This window comes from Coloeus monedula (genome assembly GCF_965178545.1).
Source record: "Coloeus monedula genome assembly, chromosome: 4".
Taxonomy (NCBI): Eukaryota; Metazoa; Chordata; class Aves; order Passeriformes; family Corvidae; genus Coloeus; species Coloeus monedula.
In genome coordinates this window covers 43,950,844-43,976,157 of record NC_138784.1, presented here as the reverse complement: position 1 = coordinate 43,976,157, position 25,314 = coordinate 43,950,844, and the positions used below count along the sequence as shown (strand labels likewise).

Below are 25,314 nucleotides of genomic sequence, written 5' to 3'. Positions count from 1 at the left end.
CCCAAGCAGCTTCGCCACCACCTTCCTCAGTGACCCTTCGGCAACGCCGCGGTTTGTCCCCTCCCCACGGCAGCTCCCCAGCGCCGGCGGCCCAGCCTCGGCCCAGGTCTCAGCACCTCTCCTGCCCCTTCACGCCGACCCGGTGGCACTGCGGGGAAGAGGAAAGGGAAGGGGCAGGGGCCCCGCTCCCCGCTCCCCGCCCGGCCTAGCCCGGCAGGACGGGTCCGGTGCCGCCTCCTTCCCTCCCTCCCTGCCAGCGGCCGCCGCTCTCCCCGCCCCCGGCCGTGTGTGCGGAAGCTGCCGGCGCCCGGGATTGTGGGAGCGGGGAGGGGACGCGGCGCGGGGAGGGGACGCGGCCGGGGCCGGAGGGTTCCGGTGTGGGGCGCAGACGTGTCGGCCGGGCCCGCGGAGCGTCAGGCGCTACCCCTGCCCTCTGGAACAGCGCCCGGCCCGGGGCCGGCCCGGCGGCGCCATGGCCGGGACCAGCAGCCCCGAAGCCGTGAAGAAGCTGCTGGAAAACATGCAGGGGGACCTGCGGGGCCTGAGCCTGGAGTGCCGGAAAAAATTCCCCCCCGTCAAGGAGGTGAGTGGTGCTGATCCGAGTCAAGCTGGGCCGTGCTGGGCTGAGCCGGGCGGCGGACGCCGCTCCGGAGGGGCCTCCCTGCCCCGGGGCCCGGCCGGAGCGCAGCTGTCGGTGTGCCCGTGCTCCAGTCCCCAGCCCGGTGCCGTTCTCGGTGAGCTCCGACCTCCACGGCCGCGGGCTGTGCCCAGACGGGGCTGTTCGTGTCGCATGTTCTGTGGCTCTTGTTTTCAGCGCGCTGCCGAGGCGGGGGCCGTGGGCCGGGCTGTGCCCCTCGGGGAGCGGGGCTGGCGGACAGACCGTCTCTTGGCGGGCGAAGAGGGGGCGGCCCCGCTGCACCCTCGGCGCCCTCCGGGGGAAACACAAAGTTCGGCTTGGCTGTCTCGGCACCACCGAGCGAGCGAAACTCGCCGGAGGCGAGCTCGGTGGTGGGGCTAGGGCGCCCCGGCGTGCGGGCACCGAGCGAGCGGGAGCCCGAGGGGCTGGCTGCGACCGAGGAGGGCCGTGCTCGGCTCCGGCCGCCCTGCGGCTGCGGTGGGAGCCCGGGGCCCCGCAGGTCTCCCCTCGGGTCTGTGCCTTGCTCCTGTCTCGAAGTGTGGCTGTGGTGCTCGGGCCGGCGTGCCTTATTCCTGACCATTGCACATCCGTGGCTGCCGGTGTGAGCTGGGCGGGTCTCTTGTCATCACTACCGCGTCGTTTTGGCGTTGTGTGGCTTTCCAACGGTGTGGGCACAACCGAGGAAGCTTGGAAGACACAGAAGTTTGGGTTACTGTTTTTTCTGCCCTTCTTAAAAATCCCTTTAGTAAACTCATTCCAGTAAGATTATATGTTTTATTTTTGAAACCTGAGTTTATGCTGTGCAGCCTTGAGACCTCAGTAATCTCGGTGAGCAGGATTACTTTAATTGAAGAGCAATTGGAATTTTTCTTGCTAACTTAAAATATCCGTTTTAACCATATGTTTTTCTGTTGTTTTTATACAATCAGTTTAACTTTTTCCCTATCAGTAGTTTGCCACTTGCTGTTTAAAAAAGTTTTCCATGCAATACTGGGAGGAAAAATACTATAAGATTAAGTCAGATTAACCTGCAGACCCAGAGGCCCAGAAGAAAGGCATTGCATGTGTTATGTGACTTTGGTTCCAATTAAGTGATAGCATATTTAATGTTGTATGAAGTATTATACACTTTAACAGCTAAATTGAAGCTAATGACTCTGCTTGTTTTGAAAGACATGAAGTGACACACTGTAGCAGAGCATGTTATGTACTGTTTTAGGTTGTGGAGGAATGCTGGTGTGTTTGAGAAATTTTGTGTGGTCATAGAAAAACAAGAGAAAGTTGTGATCAGTCCTGAGGAATTGTGTGTGGTGGTCACATGTAAATAAGAAAAAGCTCTGATCAGTATAACAGAAGTCTGTGTGTGTTTGGAGGGAGGCCGGAGTGCTGCTTGCGCTCCCTTCTGTGTATTACTATGTAACTCTTGTTTAGTCTCCGAACAAGTTTCCCCACTGTGTTAATGTTTATTTTCTTTGAGATCGACAGAGGAGATGGGCAATATCGTTCTTAAGCTGGTATTTTAAGTAATGCTTCATTACGTTTGCCATGGCTAAGTATTATAGTAACTACTGCATGTCCTTCATACTTGTTCAGCATGTTTATCGTATTCTTGTGTAAGTTCGACTTTTGTGTTGTTCCCTTTAAATTGACAGCAATTTGTATAGCTTTCTTCATTGAAAACATGTAATAAAGTTTTCCACAATTGTCTGGGATTTGGATAGGTTTATTGGAATAGTACTAGAAGATATTTATAAAAGAGATGGAACTTTCCGCTGGGAGCTGTGTGCTCTTACAGGGAGTCTGAGGTGAAAGCAGTCCTACAGTAGGATGTATGATACAGTTGCAGGAAACGATCTTGTTTCCTCACTTCTGGAAGCCATTTTTTTTTGTTCTAGTTTTAAAGGAAATGGGTGTCCTTTTTTTGTCAAATCTCAACTGCTAAACAGATATTTTAATTGCATATGTTTGGTCTGGTCATGATTAGATTTAGCTAGAGTGATTAGAGGAGTGGCATATTCTTCTTACTGACTTGGAACAGCACCAGTTTTTTAAATCATGCTTAAACACTGGCTTTTAAAAACAAATTCATACCACTTACAATCTCACTTTTTTACTTGCAGTGTAACTAGACTCTCCTACATGCCCTGTAATTTATGAGTTTATATTGCAGTTGATGTGTATGCTTTCATGTCACTTAATAAGCTTACCATACTGGGATAAAACTATTGAAAAATTCCTAGTCCCAAATTAATAGTTATGAGATGTATATCATAGTTGTTAGATTTGATAGGTACTTTATAAAGGTAAACTGCTTCTCATAATCTTTGTAGTGTCTGATATAGTAAAAGATTTTGCTCACAGTTGTTATCTTCATCCACTTCTAAAGTGAATTGTCTGTTTGGTTTTATTTTGTTAGTTTTGGTTTTATATTAATAGTATTAAAATTCTACAAAGTGAATTTAGCTGATTGGTTTGCTGTGATAAAAGTAGTAATGTACTTTTCAATTCTGCTCATTGCTCAGATGATTAACGTGAGTAAATCCTTTAACCAATACTGTAAGGATTTAGACCAGTTGTATGATCAGAAAAACAGAGCCTTTTTTATTAGAAGGGTTTTAGTTTTCACTCTTTAAACACCTTTCTAATGCATGTGTTATTACAAAATTATGCAGTATCTATTAGGTTCAGAGAGACCAAAACAATATTAAATGATTCTTTGAACAGGCATGTACGTGACACAGCTGAAGTTTACTGGAGTTCTTTTGGGAGAGGAGGGTGAGAGTGGGGTTTGGATGCAGAAGAGAAGGGGACAGCCAACCATGGGATCTAGATCTTATCCTCAATTAGGAGTAAGAAGTAAGGTCTTAATGAACCCTTATTGAAAATAGGACTTGAACTCTTCAATGTTTTAAGTGCTTTCATTTCAATTTTTCTGTTACTCTGAGTCTGTAAAGTTTTCTTAGTAGGTCACGTTTATGTGAAAATCATGTAGTTGTAAATCCAGTAACTTACAGCAGTAGAGTCTGAGGTTTTTGCTGACTTCGATAATCTGTTAAGAAGTTTTGAAATTACTGACTTACTCCCACTGTTAAACTTGGGACACAAATACGTGGCCAACTTCCTTCCCTTTAGTTAGAGCTTTTAACTGAGAAATAACAGGATGTTTGTTGTCTCCAAAGCATCCATATGTTGTCTGTGCTCCGTGTGACAAATAATACCCAAGTAGGTTTTTCCCTAGGTTATGCCGTTTAAAGCTTTAAAAATGGGAGCTGCAGAAAGAACCTATAAGTCTGAAATTATGTTGCTGATGATGTTTGGAGTTTAAATAACGTAACAGACTTATTAATAGTAACTGGTGCGTGAACAAGAAGTGATTTGGTGACTGTGTCTCTGAAATACCAAACCTGTTTAAACTGACAGACATATGTGTTTGTATTTTCACAACGTATTTCTGTTGCCCTGCTAGAAAAACAGAAATCAGCCGTGGATGGGATAGAAGCTCTCAGGGCAAGTGTAAATAAAACACTGTTTTTTAGAGCTTGAAGAGGATGGAACAGTCTTTGGTACAGGCATCAGTCCTGTTGATGTTATCTAAAGTAATCTGGCATTTCTCCTAGAAAACAATACTACTTGCTCATTAATATGTCATTTTTAATACAGTGAGCTCTAAGATTTGCTCTGTACTGGACAGTATTGTAATGCTGCTAACGCTGCACTGAACTGTGTGCTGCACACATAGAGCTTTATAAACTATTTTAATCTGCTAGTGACTGGGGTTTTGATATTGCGTGCTGCAGTTGTGGAAAGCTGGTGGTGCTCTTCTTAGTGAACTGGAGTAAGAATTTTGTCTTATCACAGAATTGAAAATGGTTTAGTGTCCTAAATAGGTTACCTGCTGTTTCTTATTACAGAGTGAAAATATTGTTCAGTAAGCTGCATCTGATTTGGTTAGATAATTCTACTGCATTACAAAACTTCAGAAATACAAGGGGGAAATATTTATAATTGGCAGAAATAATGGAGTTAAAAGGAGAAAGAAGTATACCCAAAAGTTCCTCGCAGCCTGAATTCCAGTCATATGTAACTCACTGTTGTTTACACAGATCCAGTCAAGCAGTCTCAGCTTTCTGGTAGGCTTGTAGTCTCTGTGTTGTCTCAGGTTTTTTCTTGACTTTTAAATAGTAGTAAAAGCAAAGTGATTTTAAGAAAAAAAACACAAAAAAGTAACTCTTACTCAGCTCCCTGCACAGTTTCAGGCACATTTGTGCTGGTAGGAGAGGGGAAGGGAGAGGGCAGGTGGGGTTGGGGCAGACAGGGATGGCATCATCCCATGGCAGGATCAGCTTGGCCTTGGACAGGGTGTGCCCTTTTCTTGGCAGTTGTGTAATAGGTTGCAGGTTACCTGTATGTTTTAGGATGTTTGTTGCTGTAGTAGGGCTGGAAAAGAAGTGTTGTTCAACTTGCCTCCACCTGGAAGAGAAGCACAGAATTAGCTTTGAATACTTTGGTCAGTAGAAATGCTCTCCTGAGTCTCTTGGAAGAAAGCTTTTGATAGCCTCACTGTGCTGTTTCTTTACCAGAGCTTTGTTTGAAATAGCAGCATTGCTTTTACTTAGCTACTTACTGAGTTGTATACTCCTTTGGCACACAGACACATTTTTGAAACTGTATTGTAATTTGCTGTATCTAGGAAAAATAATAGAATCCAATTTTGCAATTGTATTTTTTCTTCCTTTATAAGTAACTCTTCTTGCAGGCAAGTAGCCTTACAAAGCTCTTAGGGTAAAAGTCAAAAACTTAGAATTTGAGTGACTTCTGGACAAATCAAACTTTAAATTATTTAATTACAGTAGATGTGGTGTGGACTAGCCTGAGGCAAGAGATAGGATTTGCCCTTTCTGAGGGGCAGTGTGTTGTGTTGTGTGAAGACAAGCATTATTCTACATTTCTTCCTTTGGAGTCCGGTCTTGTTTGCATTGAGTGACATACATGACAGTTCAGTCCCCTGGGTTAAATCATCCTTGTTTAGGAATGATATGCCGATCTTGAACACATGCCAAAGCTAATGCCAAAAACTTAATTGGGAAGCTTGTCCTTTTTAGAGAACTTCTGATGCCATTGGGTAGCTGTGTGAAACTAAACATGAGGATGTATTGCAAAAGTTAAACACACACTAAAAAGATACAGATCAGTTAATTTCATATATAATGTCGAAGTGATCATTAGGACTCCTAATGCAACTGGAAGGAACAGTTAAAACCTGTGAATATTTGTTAGCTCTTTGTTCTGTAATGATAATATTTCAGAAATTTTGTTGAACGTAGTGCAGTAGACATATTGGAGAAGGCTAAGAAAGAAAATTACATGCTGAAGTGTCTTGTGATTTGGGCATCTGAGTCACTTGATGTACTTCTAGCATTGAATAGTTTCTGAGTGCTCTGCATTCACACTACTTTAGTGATAAAAGGATGAGCCAAATGAACCTAGGAAGGACGAAACCTTTGTACATAGACCATTTTCTGTAGGAGTGATCAAGTTTTTGGGTTTCCTGCTTTATTTTTTGAATAAAATTGATTAAATAATTCTGACACTATAGCCTACAAGGAATTTAACCTACACTGAACTTTCCAGGTTGGTTTATTTTCAGGTCTTCACAACATTAGTTTGGAAGGATGAAAACTGGAGGTTTTGGGTTTTTTTTAAATGGGTATTCACTTAACGAATATTTTAAAGGTTCTTTTGAAATAGAGAAACAGTGCTCTGTAAAATGTATATTGTCATACTTAGGCAGCTTGCACTAAAGCATGTGTTTTGTGCAGGTGACTGGAGATTACTCTGTAGCACTCTTGAGTTGCCAGCCTGTAGCTGAGCTGGTAACCTGAGACTGGTGATCCCTAATATCTCTTTCAGTTTTTTATGATTTCTGATCTTTCCCACTTGCTGTGTCTGCTCGCTTCATGTTTGGAGTCAATTAATTCTGCAGTGGTTTTTTTTCAATATTGACAGTAGTATTTTTTTCAAAATTATGTTTTTAAAAAAGTGAACCCTTATATTTCTAGGAGACCGTCATCTATTCAGATGTGTTCTAAGCTTCATGGTCCATTGTAAATCATAAGTTTCATGTGATCATTGTAATCTTTGAGAGAAAATGTCATGTGTTTCAAAGTGATTCACATAAGGCGCACAGGTCAAATTTCTTCATCATGTAATACCTTGCAATTTAATGAATGAAGAAAATTATTTAAAGTCGGTCTTTACACTTTCCAAGTCACACTTTTCAGTGCAGGATTAAGGTCCCTAATGTTGGGTGTCTAAGCTTCATTGATTGTGCAGGCTTGGTTTGTTATGGAAATAATGTCAGTAGAGCCAAAGAACAATTCAGAGTATCTCATAGCCAGGGGATTGATTCCCTCTATCACCGACATACTAGGTGTTCTACATTGCCATTTGAGATACCATAGTATGTCTTCCTTGGCTTCCAGCCTCTGGTCCAGGAGGGCATGGGTCTTCTGGTGTCTGCATGTAGTTGTCTTGGATACAGAGGCCTAAGCTTAGATCTCTGCATTGAGCCCCTGCTAGTGGGTCAGCTGAATTAGCTTAAGGAGAGGCTTTAAGAATTAAGGAGCGTTCAGTAGAGACAATCTCCATTGTAATGGGAGTCTAAGTATTTAAATTTGTGCATCTTAATCTCTGATTTAATTCTTATCTGCCTACCGTGGCTTCTTGAAGATTATACAGGAAACTTGTAGCAGAAGTTGAAAGTTCTTGGTGACTCCAGTTCTCAACTAGTGCCTAAACTGTCAGCTATTGTTTCTTTTTACCAGGTGTCTGGAAAATAGACGTTGCTGACTGAATGTAGTACTTGTGGCAAATCCTCAAAAGTTGCCTGGTCCCATCTGTTGTGATCGACAAGCTGAAGGCAAAATTAGTTTGAACTTCAAGTGTATGTCTCCTAAAGCTCTGAAACAGGCTGTTGTTGTATTTTTAATGTAGAGTGATAATTGTTATGTCAAAAGTATGTAAGTAAAATTCAAGTGCAAGTGCTCTGTTTCAGTGGTTTAAAATTAGTTGTGTGGTACTTGAATGGATCACTCAGAAATCTCTTAATGGTAGATACAAGCTCTCTCAGAATATCCTTACACTACATATGTATCTAATATCCACCATATATTGTAATATATGTAATATTTAGTTACCAATATGATTTATATAGAATACAGTACAAAATATGGGGTACATCTTTGTTCTGTCTGTTGAAGAGAGAAGTAGAACTTAAAAAAATTGTTGCTAAGTGGCTTGTGTTTCTTCCATGTTAGATCTTTTGCCTTTCTGTCTACATTAGTGCTGTTTGGTAATGCGTTGGTTTATGTTATGCATTGTGATTTGTTCTGTTAATTTATATGTGATGTTTTTTCCAGCTGAGGTGTAGTATTTTGACTGTCAAGTGAAAACTTGTGATATTAAGTATTTGTATTCAAATATCTTTATGTTCATGTCAAGTGAGGTAGCTCCAGAGGCAGCAGCCCTGAAGCATTTTAGATAACACTGGCAATTCTCCTGGCATTAGTGATGTTTAACCTTCAGAATTCTGAACTGGCTACTGGTACTGCAAACTGACAATTTCAGAAGTTTAATGGACCAGAGGAGTAGTCACTCCTGTCAAGTGTGAAAGAGCACTCTGAATATGAGAGCAACTAATACAGTTGCACTAAAGCTGGAAATGAACAAGACTCTGTGTGTTTAAAAAACAAAAAACATAAACTGCAATGTCTTATATCTTCAGTTGGACAAGAAAGTATATGATAGAATCTGTTAATCCTTTTTTTTCTAATTTATGATAATTTTGTAACAAAGTGATAATAATTTGTTCAGTGTAATAAACCCCTGTGAGTGCACAGCAATGTCAGATCAAAACTGGCATTTTGCCAGTTTAATTCACATGTAAAATGACCATATATAAAAGAGAAGGGTCAGAGTAGAGATCGTACTCATGGGGAGGAAGATAAAAATACAGAAGGCAAGTACAATGCTTTTTCATACAAATGTGGTATGCTTTAGTGCTTTCATGAAACTGATTTAGTGAGGAACTTTTTCTGAGTGTGTTCTTTTCCAAATAATAGTTTAGAAGTACAGTAATGGTCCAGAATATGCTTTTGCAAAGCAAGCCAGAATAACAATGAAGTGAAACTGTACTTTAGACAGGAGGACCTCTTATCTAAACTATTTGATAAAGGGTTAGTGTTCCAGTTGGAAAGGCAGATAATGGTGGATATGAAAAAAATTGCTCTTTTTATTTCCTGTAATAGATATGGAAGTGACTATAGATAACATATATTACTCTCATCCCATCTTAATAAAAGGTTGGCAAACAATGTAATGTAAATACCAATACAAACTATTGTTCCTGAATGCTTTTCTTTTTAGAATAGAGAAATCAATAGCTTGTGTAGTAAGGACTGCAAACCTTACAACAATTTTAATGCCTCTGGAGATGGCAATTTGCTCTAATGTACAATGAAAACACAAATGGTCATTCAAAAGCACTAGCAGTGAACATTCTTGGTTTTATTAACTTTTGATAATAATGCTTTCATATTTACAAATTTATACAAAAATATCCTTAATGTTAGATCAATCCTTTGTAGAAATAACCACGTGCCTGGTTGTTACATTAAATATCCTTATGGGAATTTATGTTTTTTTGGTTAATAAAGTAAAAAAGATGCTAACTTTTCTTCCTAATTGTTAGACACCAATTTCTTTGAAGATCAGCATGTTTATCCTTCCTAAAGCATTTTTAAAAACCCAGGTTTGAAACTTTTAAAAGAATGATTGATATGGCAGAGACAACAAGTGCTTTTTTTCACTTTAGTTTTGAATTTTATGTCATCTTTCCCTTAGGAAAAGTTGTTAACTATGTTATTATTTTTCAGTAAAAGAAGGGTAGCTCTTTCATAGTTACCTCAGAGTAAAGGCAAAACCATAGGGATTACTGCAGAGCAACTGATGTACTGTCTGATCACATCCCAGCTGACCCCTCTGGTCCCTTACTTGCCTGTCTGTATGCATTGCAATAGAGGTCCAAGATGTCTTGGCCTCTGAGATTTAAATGTTCAAGCATATACCATGCCATTAATCTTTGTACTGCCGAGACAAGTCCCATTCTTGGGCTGCTGGGTAACATTGTGATGATCATGGAGTTAGCTATAGTGGTGTCTTGAGCTAATGTAGATTGCCTACTGCAGTTGGGTCTAAGAGCTTCCACTATGTCTCAGAAGACAGATTTGAAAAATTGGTACTTTCTAGATGCACTTATCACTCCTGGTGTGGGTGGTTTGCCTTTACGTCATGCTGAACTCATGTAGAATTGTATATCCCAGTTATCCCAATACCTTCATATGCTATTGATGAGTTATAGAGCTTTAAATATATATACACAGACTATGATGTGGAGAAATTTAGCTCATGAATGTTACCTGGATGCTGGAAAATGTTGGTTCTACTTGAGGATACATTATATCTTTCCTTCCTGATTGTCTGAGCAGCTGTTACCTGTCTCTGTCACCCAATAGGTGCTTTTGACCCTAAACAAAGTGTGAAAATTTCCAAAAATCTGGAAGATGCTCACAGCACATCTGATGACAGAAAGACTGAAATTCTTCCCTGTTTCAACTGAAGACTCAGAAGTCAATTAGGAGGGGAAGAGTTTTGGATCTGAGAAACTCCTGAAGCTAGGTTTGAAAGAGTCAATGCATTTCCACATCCTGGTCTCTCATGTGCAGAGAACCGCTGTCTATAAGGCAGCTGTGAATGTTGTTGTCAGATTGTACATTCAGAGAGGAGCTTTGAGGCCAGGAGATAGATAGTAGGTGCAGACTTCTTTTCAGTCTACTTGAAACTGCACTGTCTTGATCTTTTTAATTTTTTTTTTGGCACATAAATTTTCTATTTGCCTTACTTTGATTTCTGTGAAGGGTGATTTCCTCATAATCAGCAAATGCTTGGTAACTAACTTCCAAGGAAGCAGAAGGATGATTAAGCAAGTGTTTGAGCCCAGAGGGTCCTGTTGAATTTTGCTGTGAGATTATTGACTGATTAAAACCAGGTCAAAGTACTGGAAGAGATTGGCTTGAATATGTGCTATCACTGAGAGTCAATTTCTCTTCTTTGTCAATATTTCACCTTCCCAGTTGCTTCAGGAGAAACATGAAGCAAAACTTAATAATGGCAAGTGTGTGTTTGAGACATTTTATATCAGTTCATTTCACAGTTATTAAAGCAGCAGAATTGGCGATCTAATTGACTGAAGGTTGTAAGTACATTTAAGCTTTGTTATGTTTCAGGAATTACATGTATTTGCTTCTTTTCAAAATAGAGAGATAACTGATTTGCTCATTAGACTACTATAAATTGCAGTGCTAAGGGAAGCTGGTAATGTTACATCTAAAACTGGTGGTTGCTTTAAAGACATGGTGTCTTATATTTATGTCAAAGTAAATTATAATATTTGTACCCATAAGTACACACACTATAATGCTGTCTCTCTCCTTGATTAGTGTTTTATAAGATCCTTTTCTCATGTGGCAGTGTCCTGCAGGCTGCTATAGTAAATTTGTAAACTTAAAAGCTATGAATATATCTTTTAATATGCCACTTAAATTGATGCAATCCAAGCACACTTTTACATTCATGTATACTGATTAGAATTGTTTATAGTTATGGTGTGTTCTGTTGGCTATTTGTGATCAACTAAGGTATTTTTTTATAAATGTTTGTGTTGTCTCTTTTACATAAACAGTGGAGTACTTTATTTTTCTTTTGTAGGATGTGTGCAGTGTAATTAAGTCTAAACATTTTTAATTGGGATTCTGAACAGAAATTCTGAAATAGAGTATAATGCAGATGATCATAGAAATTTCTGTATTGCATGGAGAAGAATGCTTATATTCAGCAGTTGTTTTGTTTTACCTTCTTTCTTTAAAAAATGTGTACTATTTTATATAAAACATGGAAACAACTGAGAGCCATTATGTTGGAAAATTTTTGTGCAAAGTGCATGGTGTTTGTTAATGCCACTAATATGAGCAGACTTAATATTTCTTTGAATCAGAATGAGTTTGTCACTCCAGGCAAGAAAGAAATAAACTACCAGTAGATGTGATGAGTTTCAGTTTGAAGGTAATTGAAGTTGGACTGTGACAAATCCTTCATATTAATTAATAGGAACAATGTGTTGTGACAAGAACCCCTCCAATTAGCTGACAATTTATAACTGAAGAAGAACATGGATTGACTTAAATCTCAAGAACTTCAGTACATTAATATAATTAAAATAAATGAGAGCTGCATTTGGCATGCCTCATTTTAATTATGCAGAATATATATGTGCATGTTGCCTTGTGCTCATTTGAGCATGTTGTATGTTAATCAGGCACATGGATATTATTGACTTTACTTTTGAAGTAGAAAACTGTGTTCAGAAAAACTTACATAAATCTCCAGGATTTTAAGGCAGTGTTTAGTCTTCCTATATTGTTTTGGGAAATTAAAAAAAAAAAAAAAAAGGAAGAAAATTCCAGCTTTGCATTTCTCATTTGGCTGTTTTGAGAAATATGTATATCAACTCTTAAATATTTGCTTGTGAATTTATACAGGCACCTTAACCTGACTCTCTGGGAAATCTTGTTGGAATAATGTTCTGAGGAAGAGGGAATATTAATACTTGGTAGAACTTTATGTACTATCATTTTTGTATTTCTGCTGTCACAGCTTCTCTGCTTCTCTAATATATTTTATGTGGTGACAGCACACATCTTTATATAGTAGTATCAGAGGAAAAATATAAGTGTTTAGTGGAAAATACACAGAAATACAAAGCTGAAATAAAAGGGGAAGTGTGCTTTCAAATTTGCAGAACAGTATTTTCCAGCAACTTGCATTCAGTCGTTTGGGAAAACCTGTTGCGCTTATTTTGATTTATTTAATTCTTTCCAGAGGCTTATAGTGTATTAATGGAATTAAAAAATGGAAAGGCACAATGTATAATGTATTATTTGTATTTAGGTTTTGTACACAAAACTTTCAGAAGTTATAGTCTTGAAATGCAAAGCCTCAATGTCACATTTCCAGTTCGGCTTGATTTCCATTAGAGAACATGACTTGAGTGATTTACGCAGGGAAGTGTTTGTGGGCAATTGAAGAGGGAGTTGCCATTCCCTTGGGGCCATGCATGATGTCCTGGCTTGGCTGGGCAGCCCTGGTTGTCACCCTGCCATGCTGTGCCCAGGCAGCCCGCAGCCCTGGCCCCGCTGAACGAGTGTGTGAGGGAGAGGAGGATGCTGCTGCTCTGCCACGTCACACTTATGGGGAAAGGGGAGGAGCTGGTGCTATGCACTGTATGGTATGCTGGGAAGAACAGAGCGTATTGTTAGAAAGGCATCTTCATGGTATTGCCCTGGGATAATTTGTATAGGACATTTGGGAGCCAAAATCCATGGGGAAAATGGGTTTCATTTTTATACTCATAGCTTGAAATTGTATAAAGACTATGTAACAGTGCTTATGCTTACTAGTGGGTTTTTTTGCATTCATAAGACCAGAAAGTAATACAATGAGAATCATGATTTCCAAAAAATTCTGAATATAACCCTTCCTGTGGAATTCTGGAAAGGAATTCTAGCAGCTACAAAAATTTCACTTCTGCATTAGCTCTGCTGGCAGAAACCACTACAAAAACATTTTTTGCTCTGAGACTGTACCTTTTTATTTGTCTATAATATTTTTATTTCTTTGCAGATATTGATGTATGGTATAGCATTTAAACTACTTATTTTCTTTTCTTCCAGGCTGCTGAATCAGGAATAATAAAAGTGAAAACAATAGCTGCACGGAACACAGATATTTTGGCAGGTAATTATTTGCAGTGCAATGGGAAAAATAAAGCTGAGTTACAGATCAAAATGTTAAAAAGATGTTTTGGATATGTCTAATAGTCTTTTAGTCATGTCTTTTAGTGTGTGCTGTATTGTTGATGCTTTACTTTTGGGCACCTAGCAAAAAATCTAGTAGCACAGAAGTTTTTAAATACTGCTTGTGTTTCATGTTAGTGCAATTCTGGTGCTGAGGAAGGGCTCCATTTTCAGCTGATGCTCTACAAAAGTTATCATCCACTTAGAAAAGTAACGTGAAATATAAGACCTTACAGTCTCAGTGTTCTAGTTGCTGTGGTTGGGTGCTCTGTAGTATGATCCACATCTGTGTATTAGTCCAGCCTTTGGGACTTGTAACTGGCAGGCAGAATTCCATCTTTGTTTGAGACAAGGTCATTCAATTTAAGATGTTCCAATGCCTTGAGGGACGGGGCATATCTTGTGAGCTACAGCTTTATAAGTGCTTAAAACAGTATCTTTTGACTGTCTTCAGCTTTATAAAGTTGGCTTCTTGCCAGTTGCTGGTAAAGCCCTTGGCCGGATTTAAATGTCCCTGCATTAATACTTGAGTGTCTACCCCAGATATAGTCAAAATCCTTGAAATGCTGGTTGTTTGGTAGGTCCAGTGAAATAGCTGCAAAACCATATCTTGTTTTGAGGTATGTAAATCAGATATTGTTAAGGAGGCATTTTCTAGGATTATTTGAATTAACAGACCCAATCCTCAGTATTTCACTTTAATGCCTCTTTTTTATTTGTTTATTTTCTTTGTTTTTACTGCTGTCATGAATGCTGACATAAGTGGGAAAAGTGTGCCAGGTAATGTCAGCTATATCAAAATACAAAAACAATCAAGGGAGAGCTGTAGTTAGCCGTTTGGGAAGCTGTCAACATGTTACTGCATAAGGAAGTTTGTATTTTAGAATGCTAGTTTCTAGTCCTGCAAAGTTCTGTTTTTTTAGTTTTCAAAGGGAAGAGATGGGAAAGATTATTAAATTTAGTCATGGATGGGCAGTCATTGCTTTCATCTTTTTGAGGGAACACTTTCTGGTAGTCAGTAAAATTTTTAAAATGATTTTCTTTTGGAAAGTTTAAACTAGAATGTACTTAGTATTTATTTCATTTAAAAAAAACTGCACAGATTTGTTGTTAAAAGGTTTGGGAAACCAGCAGGTCCTAAAAGTTATTTTGTTTAGTTAATCTTTGCTAATAGGATAATAACTTTTCCCCCCTTTGTTTCACAGTTTTGCACTGAGAAAATGTACTTTGCCTGCACATTATCCTAACATTCCATGGTTAAAACATAATGTCATTAAACAGACTAAATTCTTTATGAACTCTTGTATTTTTTGAGGTATCAGTTGTAACCTAAAATTATACATGTTAATGTCAAGAGATTGTCTCCTATCTAATATTTGAAATCTTTTGAAGAAAAATAATGTATATACATTAGTAATAATAAAGCTGCAAAACGTTACTGTAATTGTGAAATCTAGTGGATACTTTTTGACTGCTAGATGATTTAGGAACATCTACAAAACATTCTAGTAATACAAATAAATATTTTGATCAGGATATGACTTTTTTAATATTTTGATGTAAACTGTGGTTTCACTAACGTAGATAAGAACAACTGTATCAGATTGTTTTGAATAAGCTGATCTGATGCTTTCTTGAGCATTTCATTGTGTAGGATTATGATTTTTAGAAAAATAGATGCAGGCTTAAAATCATTATTAAAATCTTGAAAATCTTTGTTATTTTTGGTGGGATATGTTTAGCCTGCCAGAACTTTGAGGTCATTGATCTAACTTCTTTCTTTCTCTTGGAAAAGTTAAGTTGAGCTGTTTCAAGGTCTTCATTCTTGGCAGTCTGTGCATGCTTTATAATTTATTTATAAGAATTTGAGAAATTCCAAAGGAAGAGAAAGCCTTATATCAAAGGAGATAAATTTGAGAAATTATTTCCATGTGGCTTTGAGATGTGCAAAAACTTACAGTTTAGGAGTTCTAAAAATCAGAATTATAATCTTGCTGATGAAATAAACAGATAAGTTACACTTTCAAGAAACTTCTCATTTGTTATGGTTCAGTAAGATAGATTTCTTTTTCAATACCTATTGCCATAAATTGGTAGCAAAATTGAGACAGACCTGGCAATAATAAATTTTTTGTGCATTTGAAGACCAAAGCTAATACAGTCACAGAATCATGTGATCACAGAATATTCTGAGCTGGAAAGGATCATCAAAGTTAAGCTCCTGTCCCTCTGAACAGGAAAGCCCCAAGAATGACTCCATGTGCCTGGTTGCTATAAAACCAGATGGGTACCGAAGCAGATCTACAAAACATTAATTTTATCAGCTTCATAAAGTAAAAATATTTGTCTAGATTCTGTTGTGAGATTGTTGCTTTTAATGGATTATAGAAGAAAAATATTGTAAAAGGCCTAAATTTATTCTTTGTCATGCCATTTTTGCCATTCAGAATTATATCTGGAGTCTCATGTTAAGGATAAATGTTTTGTGGTATCTTTTTGCTTGCTTTTTTCTGATTGGTGGTTAGAATTTAGTGGCAGTTCAGAAATGTCAACTGGACATAGAGCCTGCACTGGCTCTGAAGAGGCTGATGGAACTGGGCTGTGTGTTGATATCACCCTCTAAGAGCTATTATCTTGTAGAAAGTTGGCATCCATAATTTATAATAGCCTATCCTTTTCTTAGAAACTTGAGTGAGTTAGTTTCAGTTGGAAAATACCACTAAAGTATATTTTTGTAGTTGTTTCATTTTTTTTTCCGAATTAGTTGTAGTGATGCTTAATAGTAAAGATCATGTTTGCATTTTTATGTGAGAGTGTATTTTTTGTTTGTGGTAACTACCGTCCTCTTAAAAGCGTGTGAAACTTTCCATGAACACATTTCTTCTACTACACATAGACTAAAACAAAGTTATGACATTCAGTGTAAGAACACACATTGGACTTGCAACTGTGAGGAAATTTTTAGTGTCTAAAATGGTGGTGAGTGGCTAAAATCTTAGAAGTTTGCATGAATCAACAAACATACCTGCAAATGGAAAACCACTCATCAGTCAGAGTCATGCTTTCCTTTAATATTTTAAAAAATTTTAATACTTTCATATTTTTAAATTTGATTATCTCAGATTTCTTGAATTACTTTTATGGGAAAAAACTGTTTTAAATGCCGGTGTAGAATGTTGTATTCATTATGAAGCTTTTTCTCCTTAACAAAAGAAAGGAAGGGAGAGAGAAAAGTTTATGGGAACTGGTTTTCTCCTGGCAGAAGTTCATTTTAAGAAGCTACCCTTTGCCACTAAAACACCATTTAACAAATTCACAGCCAGGTGAACATACTCTGGATACAAACAGTCCAGTCTCTTTTCCTGCCTGTTTTGTCAGTCCAGTCTCTTTCTCCTCCTGTTTTGCTGGTGGCAGTTTGCTCTTCCCCTTCCTGCCCTGTGGCTTGGAATGTTGCTCTGTGCTACACGGTGTTGCTCCTGCATTAGGTGCTGAGGTGAAGCAGAGCAGAAGGACAGTGCTACCAGCCTGAGACTGGTTCCTGTGGCAAGGCCAGGGAAACTCTGGAACTGGCAGAACCTTACACCTTCTTGCTAACCACATGGACTCTTAAGTTGATGTTTTGGATTTGGAAAGTCTCTTGAGTGTGTAAGCGAGAAGGTGCTTGGAATTTGAGCCTTGGCCAGGGTAATTGTGGAAGTGAGCTGTGTCAGCCCAGTGTCTGTCTTCACTTGGCTCTTCCCTGTGGTCCATGTGTAAATCCTAAATTTCCAAGACTGGAGATTGCTTTTTGTTAATAGGTGGGATTAACAATTTTTGCATTGTATTTTTCAAAGTATTAAGCATTGACTGCTTCCATATCTCTCTTTGAAAGCATTGAAAGAGAACAGCTCAGAGGTGGTTCAGCCTTTTCTGATGGGTTGTGGAACAAAAGAACCAAAGATCACTCAGCTGTGTCTAGCAGCCATACAGAGGCTCATGTCTCATGAAGTTGTTTCAGAGGTAAGATCAATCTTTATACAAAACCATAGATATTTCAGAGTGAGAAATACCTCAAACAGAAGTTGAATGAGTTGTTTTAGGAGGCTCTTTGTGTTATAATGAACATAGCCCACAAAATATTTTACTTGTATCTGGTTTTCAGTAATTTAAAAGAAAACATTTTACACCATTTAAAAAAAAAAAAGTGAGGAAATATTAGTAACTTCTAGAAGGAAATTCATGAAAATTGAAACCAGCAAATTTAGTTCACATTTTTACGCTGCAGGAACTGAACATGTGATGGACCTTGTGCCTCCACAAAATATACTCTGTGCAATAAAATTATTGTGCTTTTGTTACAGTTTATTTTTAAAATAAGGTAAAATGGATGCACATCTTCTGCAGCAGCAGTAAATGTCATGATATATTATGGTACTGCACATATAGTATGTTAGGAAGCTGGTAAAAATAATGCTGTTAAAATACACCTTCAGTTGTGTTTGTGTAATATAAAATTACACTGTTTTCTCTCTGATATGAGTGAATTCTGAGGGTAAAATATATTTTTATTGTGTCTTCCATATTTCCAAGTAGAAAGTTAAGTACACGCTTTAATTTGTGCTACATATTAAGACATTTCTGCTGTTGATTCTTTAAAAATACTTTGGGAAGCTTGTGACAATGAAATTGCCTTTATATTCTCAATGTAGTGCTATGGTATAGACAAGCAGGCACATTCAGTTATGATATGCCTTTATGACAGTGATATTCTTACATATGTACACATGATATACCAGTACGTAAATATTGTAATAGTTGGTAAAAAAAAATTTCTTTGTAGGCTGCAGCAGGAAACATTATTAATATGCTTTGGCAATTGATGGAGAACAGTCTTGAAGAACTTAAATTGCTCCAGACAGTTCTTGTACTTTTAACAACCAATACAGTTGTGCATGATGAAGCACTGTCCAAGGTAAGAATTTGTTGGTGTCAACTATAGAACTTAAAATATCCAAGAGGAAAAATGGGGAAATTTTACATATGAAGCATGTGAAAACAATGGACAAGGAGGGGGGGCGTTTCTTTATTCTATCGTGTCCGTATTGTCTTTACGACTAGACTCTGAAAACAGGATTTCTTTTAGCTTCCTTTTCCATGTGTTTTGTAATTCCTCCACTAATACATTTCTGACTTAATAGGAACTTGAAATAAAAGCACTGGGCCAATGCCTATCCTTCTCATCTGTAAAATTTGTTGTGTGCTTTTGAACTGGAATCAGAGCACATAGCACAGTGTAAATTCTCACTAATGGAGAAAATGTTAAAAGAAGCTGCCTTCCACCCTGTCTTGAATTTCTTTTGAAAGCAGTCCAGTTATTGCTCTTTCAGTAAGAACTTTGTCTCGTAGTCTTAAACATGAAACATTTTGGATTTTATGTTTCAACTAAAACAAAAAATAAGGACCTGGCCATTTTAATTTAACTTTTAAGATACTTCTTTTTGAAGAAGCAACATTGTTTACCCATCTGTGAATTGTGAAACTCTTCTTGAAGTAAATTTCTCTTCTAGATTACATGGGAGAAAATTGGTTTCAGCCAGTTGAGTGTTCATGTTTCAGTCAAGCTGTTTTAAGATTTCAAACTGATGTGGAAATATCATACGAATAGAGTCCACAAATCATAGACATGAAAAAGAGGCAAAAGAAAATTCTTAATCTTGTGTGGCTCTGTGGCTGGGTGTGGTTGAAGTTCTTGCAAGTGCAAGAACACAGAATATGGACATAAGAACAAGAAACACAGGTTTCACTGCACATACAGATGTTAATTTTCAAAATTCATTATAAAATAGGTAAGCATTAAACTATGAGTTAGAGGTAATAATAAAATCCAATGGGAAAAAGTATTCAGGTCATTGCCAGCACAATGGCACATTAAAATGCATGTCAGGAATAATAGCAGTCAAGGCAACATGATTGTGAAAGTATTGTGATTCAGCCTAGGAGAGGAATGACATTTTAGCTTTGGAGTTTACTGACTTTTCTGTGATTAACCTTACAATCCTAATGTCCTTTTGACATTAATATCCATACAAGTTGTTCTGTGTGATTACTGTGTATTCTCCGTGATGACTGTACTTTTTATTGGCACATCGTAATGTCATCAGTTAATGCCACTTTTTTATTGACTTTGGGGAAGATTACTAAAGAGTTTTTTGGCTAGGGTAATCCATAAAACTTATTCTGGTTCTTCGAATTTAAAATTATTAAGGTTTTTTTTTTCTGGGCAACCTTTTGACAAACTTAGCAGAAAGCATTCCTCAGTCCATCAACCTTCTTGACTCTTAGCTAAAAGATGAAATGTATTGTTGTAAGGTGATATTTTTTCTGGTTTTTTTTCCTTTCAGGCAATTGTACTTTGCTTTCGATTGCACTTTACAAAAGATAACATCACAAATAATACTGCGGCAGCCACAGTGCGGCAGGTAGTTACTGTGGTGTTTGAGAGAGTGGTTGCTGAAGATGAACGATATAAAGGTGGGCATACTGCTTACTCAGCTTGCTTTTATTGATCTGCTTTTTGACACATATCAGATGTTTCTCTTTCAGATAAAGAAGTAGTAAAATGTCTATAGATGTTATAAAAAAGTCACAGACGTCATTAATTTTAACTGTCTTTTATACACTTATTTGTATTTAAAGGAGGCTAAATCCTTTGCCATTGTATCAGTCCAATTCAGTACACCAATATATAAAATGCAGATTTTTTTTTTTTTCTTTTCAAGCTGTGAGAACTGGTCTTCAGGTTAGTACTGTGAAAGGATTTGAGGTGAGGGTGTCATTTAAGGTGAATGTACCATAGATTACTGAGTGGGAAATACATGGCAGTAGAGAAGAGAGTGTTTGAAGAGAACATTTGAAAGAAGTGCTTGGTATTGATGATCTTTGGTAGTCAATGTAATGTTTGTTTCTATAGACTTGATAAGTTGCAGGAGAAGTACCTGGCCATTCTCACAGAGTATTTCTGTAAGAACACTTAATGTGCATTTGATTTTTAACAGTTCCTGTGTTCACAAAACTTTGGTTTTTTGCACAGATGCTATTGACCAGCCAGCTGCAGTTCAAGGGAATAGTAATAGAAGATCTGTCAGTACACTGAAGCCATGTGCTAAGGATGCATATATGCTTTTTCAGGTAGTTGGGGAGCATATATTTATATATTTGCAGTTAAGATTCGGTGCTTCTACATCTCTTTAAGAAATTTAAGTAATTTGCTGTTGGCATGTTGACAATGTCCTTAACCAGAGCCTTGGGCTTTCTTATGTGTATTTATTGAAATTGGTGGTGATATGCTGTATCACAGGGGAATGATGGGAAAATGAAGACAAAGTGGTCTTGGAAAATGTTTTACTATAAATCTTAAATAATAGCTAAGCATACTTGTCTCCATTAAATTCAAGATTCTTATTTCTGTGAGCTGTGGTGGGTTGGCCCTGATTGGACTCTCAAGTGCCCACCAAGCTGCTCTACCATTCCCCATCCCAGCTGGATGGGGAGAGAAAATAAGAAGGAAAACAATTCATAGGTTTTTTCATAAGGCAGTTCACTAAAGCGGAAGGTTGCATGTGCATAAGCAAAGTGCATCAGCAAGCAATGTTTAGCCACTTCCTGAGAAACGGGTTCAGAATGCATGGCATTTGCTCCCAAAGGTGAACATTGCAAATAATGAATGCCTCCCTTCCTCCTCCATTTCTTAGATTCTATAACTGAGGTTAACCAAAGACATCTTTGGTTAATTTGGGATGACTTTTTTTGTGTCCCCTCTCAGGATCTTGCCCAGCCTCTTGGTGGCAGTGGGGGGAAATCTTGAGAGGCAGTGCTGAGGCTCTGACAGTGCGACTCAGATGTAGTCAAAACACTGGTGTGTTATTAGCACCTTTCTAGCTACCAATGCAAAGCTCAGCGCTTTGAGGGCTGCTATGGGGAAAATAAACTCCATTTCAGCCAGACCCAAAACAGAGCAAAGCACTACAACCGCAGTTCAGTCCTGTTTCTTGTGCTTGGTGTTCGACATAAAGGCAAGTATGTAGTGAAAAGGTGTAGTTGTATTCATGACACCAGTAAAAATCTTCTTGACTTAGCAAATTCACTGGTCTTGAGAGATTTCTGAGGGTGGGAATGAAAACACATGCTACAAGGATAGCAGCAAAGTTTAAAATTTCTTTTAAAAGTTTTCAGTGCTTTATAATTTACGTAAAAAAAGCATTTAAGGAAAAGTTACATAGTAATCAGAAAACTAGTCACAAAAGAGGAGAGCATGTAGATTTCATTATAAACTCTGGAAACTTTCTTGGTATGGAGAATGTAAATATTACTATGTTTCTTTCCAAGGATCTTTGTCAGTTAGTTAATGCTGATGCTCCCTACTGGCTCGTGGGTATGACAGAAATGACACGGACATTTGGCCTTGAACTTCTTGAGTCAGTCCTCAATGACTTTCCACAAGTGTTTTTACAAGTGAGTAGTTCTTGGATGAAAAACAGTAAGACTTTTGTTCACATAGGTAGTAAAATCTGCACTTCATTAAATCCTCTTTAATTTAACACAAATACTGTTTTCCTGAAAGACTTGTAGCTTTTATGTATTCGGGGGGGCAGTTTAATAGAAAAGTTCCCTATGCTTTTTGACTATGTTTTTCTATTCCCAAACACTTTCTTTATGTTTATACATTTTGTAGAGCATGTTTTAGTCTGTTCCACTTTCGGTTTTGCTGTTTATATCTCCTCCAGAGATGTATTTTCTTATCTTGCCTGATTTATGACAGCTCTGTAACTAAATTTGTGGAATTGTTATTTCTACAAAAACATTAACCTCACCCCACTTGTAAAGTAAGAATCATGACTGTGAATTGCATGTATCTACTGCATATAAATGCACTGTAATCCTGCAGTAATGTGTTTTAGCTGACAGTAGGTAAATTAAAAAAATTCATAAATATATGTGTTGTATTAGCAGCCTATTTCAACTTGGAAATACAAGAAGAGGAGTGCATGGCATGAGCCTGACCATTGTAATTTCACGCTTTTTGATAGCTTTATAATGGTGTCTGCAGTTCTGCCTTTTCATTTCCTGATTTTAATTTATACCAAGATTTACATTCAGACTGCTTGATCATAACTACAAATGTAAATAAGATGCATTGTCAGAGCTACTGGTAGCAGTTAAGGACTATCAGCATATAACTTTTTCTATTTTCTTTTTCAGCATCAGGAATTCAGTTTTCTTCTTAAAGAAAGGGTATGCCCTCTTGTTATAAAGCTCTTCTCCCCAAATATCAAATTCAGGCAAGGTTCCACCACCTCTTCTTCCCCAGCACCAGTGGAAAAACCATACTTTCCCATCTGTATGCGTTTGCTGCGAGTAGTTTCTGTTTTGATTAAACAGTTTTACAGTTTGCTGGTAAGAATGTGCTCAAATCTTCTTTATGCAGTTTTGTTTTTCTATGTATATGCCAGTGCTGTGATCAGTAGTAGAATTGATTAGTTCTTGGGAACTGTTGATGTCTACTGAGGGAAGAGAAGGCTACATATGCTTTTCCTCTTAAGTGGATTTGTGCTTACATGTATTCTAAATGTATGATGTTGTTAATCATGGGCTTGTATGAATTTCGTAATAGATTAGCTGTTGTCTTTTTCTATTTAACTGCCTTTCAGGTTTTGGGAACCTTTTGATCTTCTGTTGTTTGCCTGATTTTAGATAATGATGATTACTGTGCCTTGTTAATACTTTCTAAGAGGCTTTTGACTTGAGTTGCTAAAGCTGTTGACAGAATGTGGGTAAAAAACACATCTGTTATGTCCTGAGTTTGGGGTATTTCCTAAAAAAAATACTTCTCTTACAGTTGAATTTGTTTACTGTAGCAAATGTATGACCTTTATTGCAATGTCTGTGAGGAATTTAACTCCTTCAGTACAACTGCATATGTGGTTTTAGCTTGTCAAAAATACTATTATTATTAGTTATGTTTTTATATAATTCTGAGTAAATACTCATTCAAGGGGTTTTTTTTAGATTCTGTACAAATCTTGCTGTGATAGGATTCCTGAGATGAAAGATTTTTTGAGAAAATATTTTGTAGGAGGCTTTTTCTTTTTGCTAATTATTGCAAACTATATGTTTTAGGTAACAGAATGTGAAATCTTTCTGTCATTGCTGGTTAAGTTTCTGGATGCAGACAAACCACAGTGGCTACGAGCTGTTGCAGTAGAATCTATTCACAGGCTTTGTGTGCAGCCTCAGCTATTAAGGTATTAAATATATTGAGTTTTGGTTTTACATAAAGTTTAAGATATATTTTTAGTATTTTTCGCTAATGGAAAATGCTTCCTAAAACATTGCAAATATGTAGAAACTTAAATGCAATAAGCTCATCACAATAATTTTGCATAATGCATTAGGCAATGCTTATTATCCAGGAAGGGCTGAATTATAGTTGTTCGAGTATGTCTATGTGTTAGCAGTGTCAAAGGAGCATTTACCTAAAATTAAATATTATTGTTTACCTAAATATTTGCCATTAAAATGTGCTTTTAGTCTACAGTTTGGAGTGTGTGTGGGGGGGGAAGTTGCTGTTAAAATATTCTTTTAGTCTCCAGTTTGTCAAATACTTTCTGTTTTATAAAATACTTACCAGGTCTTTTTGTCAGTCATATGATATGAAGCAACATTCCACTAAAGTTTTCCGTGATATTGTGAATGCACTGGGGTCCTTTATCCAGTCTCTATTTCTTGTACCAAGCACGGGGAACACATCAGCAACACCAAATCAAACTGGTAAAGCCTTGTCCTTATTATTATTTTATTTTGCCGTTGTTTTCTTGTAATAATGAATTATGTTTTGATTCAGCTCTGGTACAGCTTTGTACTTCTGTGTTTATTTTGCTCATAAGCTAGCTTGAGACAAACTGGTGTTTTCAGCTCTGGTACAACAGGGGGTTTTACCTACCTGTACTGTGGGGAAGGTGTAGACCCCAGTCAGCAGAGCAGTGTTCCTGCCTTGATTCCTGTTTCTGCAGTGACCCAGCTCTTTGTTTCACAACTTTTCAGAGGGAAATTCTGATGGAGTTATTTCTAATTTCTGACTATAAAAATGTGTCTGATTTCTGTCTCCTTGTGCGGGGATGTCATTTATGGCAGTGCGTAATTTAAGTAGTAAGACAGTGTGTGTTTGTGGGGGGCAATCACTAATTCTTCTGAACGTTCAAGGCCAAAACTGGACTGAGGGAGCCAAGAGGTAGAATGAAAGATGTGTATTTTACAAATGGTCTCTGTCTTTTTTGTAAGCTGAAAACAGACACTTACTGAAATGAACTTGATTGTCTTTTCTTTGCAGCCAGGATTTTGACATTTCACTATGTATTTGTATTTTAATAAGAAGTTGTTATCATCCTGTTAATGCCTTTGCAGGTGTTTATGTCCAAGTTAAAGCGCTCTGCTTCTTTCTGTAGTTCTGGAAGCAGAGCCCTCAGCAACAAACAACATAAAAATAATTTTGTAAGGGTGTGTCTTGGTATGCCTTCTTTCAAGAGATAAGAGCCAAATAATAAGTGTAATTGTTGTCTATCATATCTGCTATTAAATTAAGAAACATTGGAAAGTTTAGGTTTAGACTCACTGCTTTCAGTGTTCACTCATGACATTGGAATCCCATGCTGGACTTCGAAGTGATGGCGTGAG

The 25,314-nt window shown here is 37.8% G+C and overlaps 1 protein-coding gene across 3 annotated transcripts in view; it reads left to right on the top strand.

Annotated features, from left to right (window-relative positions):
• The first annotated feature begins 361 nt into the window (after positions 1-361).
• The window catches only part of MON2 (MON2 homolog, regulator of endosome-to-Golgi trafficking), a 67,616-nt gene continuing 42,663 nt past the window's right edge, over positions 362-25,314 (top strand). For all 3 annotated transcript variants that reach the window (XM_082280004.1, XM_082280005.1, XM_082280003.1), the window contains exons 1-10: positions 362-583; positions 13,483-13,546; positions 17,477-17,604; positions 18,425-18,556; positions 19,986-20,115; positions 20,675-20,772; positions 21,970-22,095; positions 22,843-23,037; positions 23,761-23,885; positions 24,272-24,411. In XM_082280004.1, coding sequence (XP_082136130.1) covers positions 473-583; positions 13,483-13,546; positions 17,477-17,604; positions 18,425-18,556; positions 19,986-20,115; positions 20,675-20,772; positions 21,970-22,095; positions 22,843-23,037; positions 23,761-23,885; positions 24,272-24,411 — 1,249 coding nt within the window. In that variant the 5' untranslated portion in view covers positions 362-472. The remainder of the gene's footprint in view (positions 584-13,482; positions 13,547-17,476; positions 17,605-18,424; positions 18,557-19,985; positions 20,116-20,674; positions 20,773-21,969; positions 22,096-22,842; positions 23,038-23,760; positions 23,886-24,271; positions 24,412-25,314) is intronic.